The sequence below is a fragment of the Urocitellus parryii genome, chromosome 1, assembly GCF_045843805.1.
Source record: "Urocitellus parryii isolate mUroPar1 chromosome 1, mUroPar1.hap1, whole genome shotgun sequence".
In the NCBI taxonomy this organism is placed as follows: Eukaryota; Metazoa; Chordata; class Mammalia; order Rodentia; family Sciuridae; genus Urocitellus; species Urocitellus parryii.
In genome coordinates this window covers 9,166,854-9,177,954 of record NC_135531.1, presented here as the reverse complement: position 1 = coordinate 9,177,954, position 11,101 = coordinate 9,166,854, and the positions used below count along the sequence as shown (strand labels likewise).

Here is an 11,101-nt window from a genome sequence, read left to right as displayed (position 1 = left end):
TCCTTAACTTCCATACTGTGTGCAGGAGGCCCTGACACCCATCTCTTGCTCACCTCCAGACTGGAAGAGGGAGAACCACAGCCAGCTATTTCCAAGAGGGGCTCCCTTAGAATAGGGAATTTGTCCCACTGCGGTCTTTTCCTTTTGGTCCACATATCCACCAGTTGGATATACATATTTCAAGTAACAGTGGAAAAAAACAACATAGTCAAGTTGTTGATGGTACAGGAAAACACTCTCATACCTTATTGATTCTAAGGGGGCAATCTGACACTGCAAAAAAAATTTTGATGAATTAATCTTCTAGAAATTTATCCTACAGAAATAACTACCTTAAGTATAAAAAGTTAATATAGACAAAAAAATTTACTATAACATACAAAGTGGCTTTCAGAAAACCTAAATCATGGTCTTTCCAAATAATGCTATAAAGCCATCAGAAAAATAAGGTAGCTAACACTAGGGATGGTAGAGTACAGCTCTAGTCCCAGCTTCTTGAGAGGTTGTGTGGGAAGATCACTTGAGTCCAAGAGTTGGAGACAAGAATGAGCAACACAGTGAGACCTCCATCTCAAAAAATACAATGAAACAACAACAACAAAAAAATTAGGTTGCTACTTACATACTGACACAATGAACAAAGTGGGAAAAAAGGCACCCCATAGAACAATTTGTGTAGCATGACACCTTCACTGTGATCAAAGATTCTATAAGTGTGTTTAGGCCTGACACTCTGGAAACACATGCTAAACTACTAACAACAGTTACCTTTGGAGAACGGGACAGAAATTTCAGGATTTCTTTTAGCCACATACAAATTATTTTGATTCCAAATTCATCGTTTATTTGCTTACTCAGAAATGCTTACAAGTACCTGGTTTGTGCCACAAACTGAGATTAATAATACAGCAGTAATTCAGATTAAAAAATATAATCTCTGGAGCTTACATTTAAGTGGGAAAACATGTAAACATAAGAAAAGTCAACTATAGAGTGTGCTAAGTAGTATGAGATATACAGCAGGGAGACCAGCCTCACTGGGAACCACAGCTCAGTAAAGAAATGAGATTGAGGAACCTAAACATTCAGACACAGCAAATAGTCAGTGAAAAGGCCTTGGGGCAGAGTGAGCACAGGGGTGATATTTCAGAGGGAGGAAAAGAGTTCCAACATGTGCTGCCTGGTACTGAAGGCCATCGTGGACTTCAATTTTGTGATGGTGATCCACTTGCCGGTTCACGTGAAACTGATTTGACTCCAATCAACAGAAATAGTATAGATTCAGTGGAGAAAAAGAATAAGGCAAGAATAGAGTCAGAAAGCCCAGGAAAACAGCATTACCATAGGCAGGAAGAGGAGGATGGTCATGTGCACCATGGTGGCAAGAGTGTTGCCAGATTATGGATTTATTAAGAAGGTAAAGATTTGCTGTCAGCCTGGATAAAGGAGCGTGAGATGCACATACATTCTGGCATTTAGGAGAGGCAGGCAAAATGTCTTGAGTGCACTCACACACACATACCTGAGAGTAATCAGCATACTGGTCTTTACAGCTGTGGGACTGAATGGTGTGGAACATCACTAAGTTACCATAACTGGAGTGTAGGGAGAACACAGTCCCAGATTGAGCCCCGGGGCTTGTAACGACTGGAAGACAAGACAGAGCCAGCAAATAAGTTTAAAAAGAAGAGTCTAGACAGGAAGAAAATTAGAAGACTGCAGTGTTTGGACAAACTAATAAAGTGGTTGCAACAGAAGAGAGGAAATCAACAGTACTGGATGAGACAAGAAACATAAGATCTGAGAATTAACCATAAAATTTAGCAGCAATTACAAGAACAATTCCAGGGAAAAAATGGGAATGAATATCCAATGGGAGTGGAGTTGGAAGTTAACATGAGTACGAATAACTCTTTGAAGGCATTTGCTGAGAAGGAAACAGAGTGGCGGGGTCAAGGTATTTTTAGTGGAAGAATCACAGCAGCAGTGGGAAGTAATGATGGGAATAGCCCAACAGAAGAGAAGACGCATGGGAGGGCAGGACTGCAGCCCAGAGCCCTCCAGTAGGCAGGGCACACTTATCCCTCAAAGCAGTGGAAGGTGAATGGGGCTCTTCAGTGGAGCCCATCTGGCCTGGGGCACCTCTCTCACTGCAGTCTGCTTTAAAGGGCAGGCAAAGCAGTGTCACTCTAGAGGGGAGCTCAATTAACTGGTGAGCACATGGACACAGGGGCAGATCAGGGGTAGATGTGATTGTGTGACCTTGTGAACATTCTCTTTGGACTGCTTCCTCCTTCTCGGTGACACAGGACTGTCATCAAAGTGAGGAGAAAGGAGGATGTGGTGCTTTGAGGAAAGAGAAGGACTCAAATGGTTACTTAGAAAGGGCATCAAGACATTAACTTACAATAAGTTCAATTTTTTAAGTTTTGACATATGTATTACATGTTAAACCAGAACCACAAGACAGTGAACACCCATCACCCCCATTTCTTCATGCCCCTTTGAAATCTCTACAAGTCTTCCCTCCAACTCCTAACCCCACCGCTCTTTCTATACATTTCTGTAGATGACTCCACATTTTCTAGTGTATAGATTTTATAAAACAGTACTTTTGAGATGTGTCCATGTTGCATGTATCAACAGTGAATTCAAGTTGAGCACTATTCCATTATGTAAATAATCACAATTTCTGTATTTACTTGTTGATAAATGTGGGTAGCTTCTACCTTTGGGTTATGATAAAGTTACTATGAAGGTACAAGTATTCATAGGGAAATATACTTTTTCTTTTGACAAATAATTAGGAACGTTAAATGTACATGACCTACAACTGTCTTCCAAAGTGACTGTGCCATTTCACATTACCTTCAGCCGAGCATAAGTTCTAGCTCTTCTGCATCCTCACCAATATGTGGTATGTTTTTATTTTTAGGCATTCTAATAGTATGTGGTGCAGCCTACTTTAGTTTTAATTTGCATTTTCCTAGAGACTAATTATGTTAAATATTTCATTGGTTATTTATTGAAGAATCAAGCATATTTCATATGCTTGCCACATCCTCCCCGCCCCTGGGAATTAAATCCAGGGCATTGCAAACTAGTTAAGTGCTCTACCAACAAGCTACATCCCCAGCCCAGTATATAACCTTTAGTGAAGTGTCTGTTTAAATAATTTGCCCAAATGGTATACTTATTGTTTTGAGACTGCTGTATTCTAGATGCATGTACTTCATCAGAAATGCAAATATTTCCTGCCACTCTATGGTCTTTTTATTCACGTGGCATCTTAAGAGGTTTTCAATTTGATCAAGTATGATTTATCATTCTTTTTCTTAAATGAAGTGTTCTTGTATCTAAAAACTATGCCTAACAAGGTTAAACATTTTTTTTTCCTTCATTTTCTTCTACAAGTTAGTTTTGGGTTTTATATTTAGGATTATAACTCATTTTAATTCTTACTACGGTATGGAATGTTTTTAATTTTGCATCTTGTGTCCAATTATTCCATCATTTTTCAAGACCGTTGCATTTTTGACAGAACTCTACTGTAGTCACTATGCACGTGGGTCTATTTCTGGACTCTATTCTGCTCCCTCAGGCCCACGGACAATAGTCAGCCAGCAGAAAGTCCTGCTCCAACTGAACAAAGAACAGGTAAGTGATGAATGGGGTTCCTGGGAAGAAGCTTCGCTTCTTTAGGTCTGACCTAAAGAAGTTACTGAACAAATGTGGGGAAGTGAAAAAACTCAGGCACTGTTACATATGTCAAGGAAGAAAATTCAAAAAGATAATTAAACAATGCAAAGTGGAACAAAAAGGAACCTCCACTGAGGCTCTTGTCTGTGTACATTTGGATGGCTTTAGCGAGAGTATGGCACTGCATGAAGTAGGCTGCAGGAGGCTGACGGGAGATGGTGTGTGGGAGAGGAGGGGTCCCTACATGTAGGAAACTGAGGAAGCAGCGAGATCACTGCAGGCTCCCAGTCTCAGTCCTTTCTTCTCCGTGTTCCCCAAGGCATCTTAGTCCTCCTACCTATTGTGTTCTTTTTCATTCTCAGCTCCTTAACAGCAGACCTAATGCCTCATTTAAGTAGAGCACTAAGTGCAGTGCTACAAACAAAATGAACACAGAAAACCACCAACAAAACCTCATCACTGTGCTCAGGAGTGACACCAAGCTGGAGTGCAAGGGGAAATTATGGTCAGCTTCTGAGCAATGCCACACAAGTGCCTCTGATGGAAATTCAACTTCACAATTAAAGATGGTCCTGTGTTTAAAAAAAAAAAAAAAGAGTGAAAATGCACTTGACTGGGTGGGGGGAGGGGTACTAATAGAAAAAAAACATGCAGGTTTTTGAAAATCATTTGAAACCTAGAAATGGGAAAAATTAGTAAGGTCTCTACAGCAAAACATTCTCTTCATTCTGAGCACTCAGGCATAAACAGAACCTGGGTAAGTCCTTCCCTTTTTTCTGGGACATATGGTCAACTACATAAAATGTTTTTTGATTAGTTTTACCATGTCAAAGTCTCCATCTGAAAAAGAGACAAGCTTGGACTTTGGTCTTGTGGAGGAGTAAGCAGTGGACAAGATGGGGTTTTACCATGTCCAGTGAAGATGGCTACCTTTCAAGTACTGGGGAGAGGTGGCTACAGTTTCTCCAACTATGCTTTTAAACCTGGGTTTATAACAGAAGGGAAGGATCATACCACATGAAAATTGAGCTATTTTTTCTTACACAATTATTAAAAATATGTGGATTATCTACGTATGCTGGCTAATAATGTACATTTCTGTATTTTATATGTATGTTTGAGATAGGGTCTCACTGTGTTGTCCGGGCTGGTTGTGAACTCCTGGACTCAAAAGCAATCTTCCTGTCTCAGCCTCTCCAGTAGACGGAACTAGAGGCATGGACCACCGCACCACCTTCACATTTCTGTAATTTTAGAACGTTCTTCCAACAAAGCAAAAAAAAAAAAAAAAAAAAAAAAAAACTAGGCTACAACTAACATTCACTTTATTCAATTTTGTTCTCTCAACTCAGAAGGCAACAAATGGATCACATAGAAAAGGGAGCATTTTTTTTAATATATACACATAAAATTGGTATGGGTACCTAAGGTGTTCACTTTAATAAAAAACTGACATCCCAAACAACTATGTATTCTATTTAGCTTCTACAACAGTCATTCCTAGGCCTTACTCATTACATTTATTTATATAAGGTACTATATTACTTTCATGACTACAAAATGAGGCACTCATACAGAACAGACAGAATGAAAACATGTAGGTACTGTCTCATCTTTGTTATATTAATGCCAAAAATATCACTGGGGATTAATTGAAAGGAGCCCTTACTCATGAAAGTTGTTTACAAAATTGATGACACACAGCAGGACTAAGCTGACAAGAAAATATCTGATTGGGCAAATTAGATAGGTGGATACAAAACAGCTTAATCAAAAAAGAGAATCTCCACGAATAAGCCTTTTAATAATACTTTAGTGGTAAGACATTTAGGTTTGACTTTTCTTGATGACTGAAAAATTAACATTCTAAAGGAATATTTTAAACATAATCATGGAATTTTACAATGTAAAAAAGCATCATAGTAAATAGCTTAATATTCTCAATTCTGAAAATGAAAATAAATAGCTAACTTGTGAAGTATTTATAAGTGCCAGTGTTCTTATGTGATGGCACTACAGTCTTATGTGTGTGCTTGCAAACACAATACAGTGTAGAAATGTCCAGTGTTTCTTTGTTTAAAAAGTCATCAATTCAACCTAAATTCAAGAATTACACTTCAATAGTAGCGTTTTGCCAATACAGAGATGACATACTGAGGATCAAATCATTTGATGGAAAGTTATTCTCTATTACTTGTATGAGAGAAAGAACGCAAGATTTCACATTTATAACAATTATATTAAATGTTGAAATAAAAATTACTTGCTTACATGTGGAATTGAGGTGTCCCATCTCCTTTGTTTCTCCGGAGAACAGGAAAAAAAATTAAAACTTAAAAACATGGAGCTTTTTTAAGGCTAGCTATATGCAAATTTCACATTGGCATTTTTCTTCAGTTTTTATCAACTATTAGTACTTTAATCTAAAACTCAAAAAACATAATTTGCTAATAATGAAGAAATGTACAATGTGTACCATGACTTTTGATAACTAGTCATGTAAAACTAACGCCAGCTGATGATTTGTCTTCAATTTATAAATAGTAAAAATAAAGCAAAAAGGCTTCTTTCCCAGTAAAACTTCCCTGAAGACGGTTTCAGCCCAATGTAAAAGGAAGCAAAACTACACTAAAAGTATTTTTTAAAAGTCTACATGAAGAAGGGCAGCAATACTAATACTGACACCTTCTGAATTATGGGTTTTAAATATTTATGACTATTGGTTAATAATAAAATCTGGATACTACCCAAGTAAATATTAGCCAGAAAATACCTTCCTTATGATAGGATTTATCTTATGGAAGAGAACAGGACAAAAAAAAAAAAAAAAAAAAAAAAACCAACTGAAGAACCTGGAGGGTTGGTGATATAGCTCAGTGACACAGCATTTGCCTAGCATGTGCCAGACTCTGGGTTCTGTCCCCAGCACCATGACAACAAAACTAGGAGGAATTCCTCAATAAGACAATATAAAGTTATTTTCCAGTGACATGAAGGTGATTTTTTTTAGTTACTCTGATGTTTTTTTTTTAACAAAGCATCTAATAAGACTGATTTAAAATTGTGAAGGATGAACCACTTTTAGCCATTTATGATTATCTGTCTAGATCTGTTAAAATGTGTTCCAATGAGTTTATATCAAGATCTACAAATTACTTAAAAATTATAAGAAACTTAAATTAATATAATCAAGTTATATGCCCAAATCAATATTGTTTTTCCCCAAGAGAACAACTTATATAGTCAAAACAATAGGTGGCATTACATTTAAAATGCTCCCAACTTTTTATAGTAAGACTAAATTTCTGAGTAAAGGTAGAGCTAGCAAAGGACTTGTTTCAAACACAAGAGAAAAGGCTATCTCAAAGTGCCAAATAGTGTTAACACTGAATCCTATGTCAAGCAATATTCTTCCTCGATACTGATGTTTTAAAATATATTTTGAAGTATTTCCTTACAATTTAAGGAAAAATTGTTGAAAAATGAAACCACCAGAACTTGTTGCTCTTGATTTTGGTAGCTTATTTTTGGCTGATTTTCATATTGTTAAAAAAAAATATCCGATTTTAACTTATTTTTAATACTATATAGAAATTGTTTTATACTTTCTGAAAATCTATGCTGTCCATTTTCTATGAGAACTTCTAAGTTGTCACTCAAATGCAAACACTACCCTTACAATAAACCAATACCATTAAATACTTGGATTATGTGCTCAACCATTCTATTCCTCCAAACTCTGAACTTGAAATTTTGGTTATAAGGGAAAACCAAGTCTGTTAAGTATACAGTTCTCTGAGACATTACAGCACATTTCCAATGAAATACATTCCTATGTTAAAAGGCCAGCTCAAGCCAGCTTCCTTCTGGACAAATAGAGTTGGTTTTATTCGCAGTTTTATTCTGTAAACAAAAAAGCTTTGGAAACTTTGGGATTTACTGATGAAAACACAGGAGAAATGTACTCACTACTCCTCACCCGATGCACTCACCAGAAGGACTAGGTGTTCTAACCAGCTTTCTCTAACACTGTCAAACCAAGACCATGACCACATCTATACTTAAAAGCATCTCAGAATGTCCTAAGTCCAGTAAGATGTAATATTGTTGGTGATGTTATTCTGCGAGAGATTTATGATCTTGCACGACACTTCGGGCCACTGCTGTCAAAAAGCTGTGTGGAAGGGGGGACAAGGAACTAATGAAAATCTATTTGTATGGTTTTTTTTTTTCCTAAGTACAGACATGCCCCTAACAAGCACAAAACCCAACTCCCAATGCTGATCACTAGGAATATTAAATTATCAAAATTTAAAATAATCTCCTCACCTAGCACAACATACTATACAATATTACAAACACAGACACATGAAAAAAAATCAGGCAGTAGAAAATGTACAACAGCTTTGGTGTTATACAAAATAACTTCCCAAAACGACTGACAGTGAAGCTCAAAACTGCTGTTTTCTTACCACAGACACTTCACTACTGCTTTCTACTGGTTTTCTTTTAGGTTCCTGGAAAGGTGTGAAGAGCCAAGAAAGACAGGATGTACAGTCTGCTTAGTGAGAATTGCTAGGAAAACCGAGAACTGCGTTCCACAAGACGTCACTGAAAGGTCTCGCCTGTGTACTACTGCTCTGTGGCACGTTTCCTGTCGAGATCACAGCAGGTCCAAAATAAAGTGACAACTAGATTTAATAAATTAATATACATTTTGTTTAAAGATGTACAATGCACATTCTGTTTAATCCAAGGTTTTAGGGAAATCAAGGAACTTCTATTTACACATATACAGATCTCAGACAGCAGTGATGTCGGCAGATGCAGGGAAGAGCAGCAGAGCCTTACACGCTACTCTCTGGATGCTGAGGACACAAGTCAAGTACATTTAACTTAAAAACAACGCTGAGAGATCACGGGGTGAAATCTCCAAAGTGAGAAGTCCACAAAAAAGGACACGTAAAGGCAAGGGGAAGGTCAAGGAGTTGAGACAACCACTTTATTCTTGGGACGACTGTGGAGGTGGCACAGACGTTCCTTGTTTGCCAGATTTCCTCTCATAGTTCACCAGGCGTTGACCCACAAGGTACCTAGGTGGTTAACATAGGGTGGTTACTCTCTGATAAAATCTTACAAATAAAACATTCTTCTAATTGCTGTATGCATATATGTGACTGCATAACCAATGTGATTCTGCCACCTGTATACTCAGAAAAATGAGAAATTACACCCCATCTGATTCAAATGTATGATATGTCAAGATCATTGTACTGTCATGTGTAACTAATTAAATTTAAAAAAAAATTCTTCTAAGAACAGCAAGGGATACATTTTTAATGTAAATCAGGTCAATTTATTCCTCCCTAAAGCCTTTCAATAGGTAGGTAGACCAAAGGAGAGTCTAGAATGAACAGCTGCAAAAGACAGAAACACAGGTGCCATAGAGCCACGTAGGGGTGTGTAGGAAGTCCGACAAAGATTAGAAGGCCTCTGATGCTGTGCATTGACACACATGCAGTTCTCAAACTCAGACACTCAAGAGGCCAGAGGCAGGTACAATAAATGAAAGCAGGAAATTTATTTGTATGGGCTCACATTTTATAAAAGCAGCTTAAAATCAAGGTCTGAGGAAATGGACTAGAAATATGATCACCAGAAAGCAGGGTAAGAAAAAAGTAGGAGGTGAAAAGCTCTGGTTCTAGAGAAAAGGAGAAACCGAAGGGCAGATTTCAGTGAGGCCAAGCGGGAGATGGCAAGGCACTGAGTGTACATGGAGTAACAGGAGGCAATGGTCTGTGAATAGAACACTGAGTGCTCCAAACTGACGTGATGTGAGAGGAGAGGATGTAATGGCAATAGGCAGGAGTTACTAAGGCTGGAATGGCAAGGCTGCAGAGCCTCCACAGGTAGACCCTTTCCCTGACAGGAAGGGCTCACTAAGAGTCAGTGGATGGGCTGGATACTGACTCCTGGAGGAGTGTCTAATGGAGGTGGTCTGTTCTGTTCTGTTTTAATCTAAAACTATTTAATTTATTGTCAAAACAGAACATTTGAAAACAGACAAAAATTATTTGGTATGAAAAGTAAATAAATCTTCCTCCCCAAACCACCAGTTTCTCCAACTTCTCCAGCTCCATAAATGACAACTGCAGATTCCCTGTTGCTCTACCTGACTGTACTCTCCCTTCATGTCCTACACCCAATCTTAGCACATCCTACTACAAAATATATCCAGAATATGAATTCTTTCCCTTCTTGAGATTTATCATATAAAACACAAAAGTTAAGAAATGACAACACCTTCACAAGAGTGGTCAGAATAATGGAATTCTAGACTTACTTGTCATTTTTTATATGTTCATAAAGGCGCTTAAACTGGCGAACCTGGAAGGACAAGATTCCCATCAATACCACAACCATCAGTAAAAATGGATAAATCCGCCGGTGGACTAAGTTTTGCATTTCTGCAGTAACACCTGTAAAACCAAAAGAAGAAACTTGTAAGTGGTATGTTGCTATAATTTGGATATGGCTTGAAGGTGCTCCCCAGTGACTTATGGGTGGACAGTACTGAGGGGTAGGACCTAGTAAGAATTAATTAGGTCATTAGGAGCTCTGGCCTTGGAAGCTGATCTCATGGAGTTAGTTCCTGAAAATGGGCTGTTATACAAGGATGAACTTGACCCCTGAATCTTTTTGGCTTCCTGTCTCATCAGGTGATCTCTTCCAGATGTGCTGCCACAAATGTGACACCATCTACCATGAGGCTCTCAACAGAGACCAAATGGATGGGGCTACTCAATCCTAGACTTTCAGTCTTCAAAACTATAAGCTAAATAAACCTCTTTTCTTTATAAAGTACCCACTTTCAAGTATTTTGTTTTAGCAACAGAAAATAAACTAATGCATGAGTAGAATAACAATAAAAATGAAAAACATTCTTCCCCTACGAAGAGGATGGGCCTAGGGCGGACTACAGCAAGTATTCAAGATAAACTTTCTAAGTCCAAGATCTGTTGGCTTTCTACAACCTAAGTGAGCTAGATTAAATGACTGCTCAAGTTCTTTTCCAGTTTAAACATTTTGGACTCCACAAATAGCTGATGTCATTTACACATTTAAGCTATACTTTAAAAAAATAAAAACAGCTGGGTGCAGTGGTGCACACCTGTAATCTCAACAGCTCAGGAGGCTGAGGCAGGAGGATTGGAAGATCAAAAACAGAGATCAGCAACTTAGAGAGAGCCTATCTCTAAATAAAATATTATAAGGGCTACAGATGTGGCTCAGTGGCTAAGCAACCTTAGGTTCAATCCCTGGTGCCAAAAATATAAATAAAATAAGATAAACAAAAATAAAACTATGTTTAATAAAAGATCTGTTCCTTAAACTTTTAGAA

At 37.9% G+C, this 11,101-nt stretch overlaps 1 protein-coding gene across 2 annotated transcripts in view; it reads right to left on the bottom strand.

Annotated features, from left to right (window-relative positions):
- Positions 1 to 931: 931 nt before the first annotated feature.
- Positions 932 to 11,101, bottom strand: part of Marchf6 (membrane associated ring-CH-type finger 6) — a 79,772-nt gene continuing 69,602 nt past the window's right edge. For both annotated transcript variants that reach the window (XM_026397081.2, XM_026397082.2), the window contains exons 25-26: positions 10,043 to 10,178; positions 932 to 8,792 (exon numbers count right to left, since the gene is read on the bottom strand). In XM_026397081.2, coding sequence (XP_026252866.1) covers positions 8,702 to 8,792; positions 10,043 to 10,178 — 227 coding nt within the window. In that variant the 3' untranslated portion in view covers positions 932 to 8,701. The remainder of the gene's footprint in view (positions 8,793 to 10,042; positions 10,179 to 11,101) is intronic.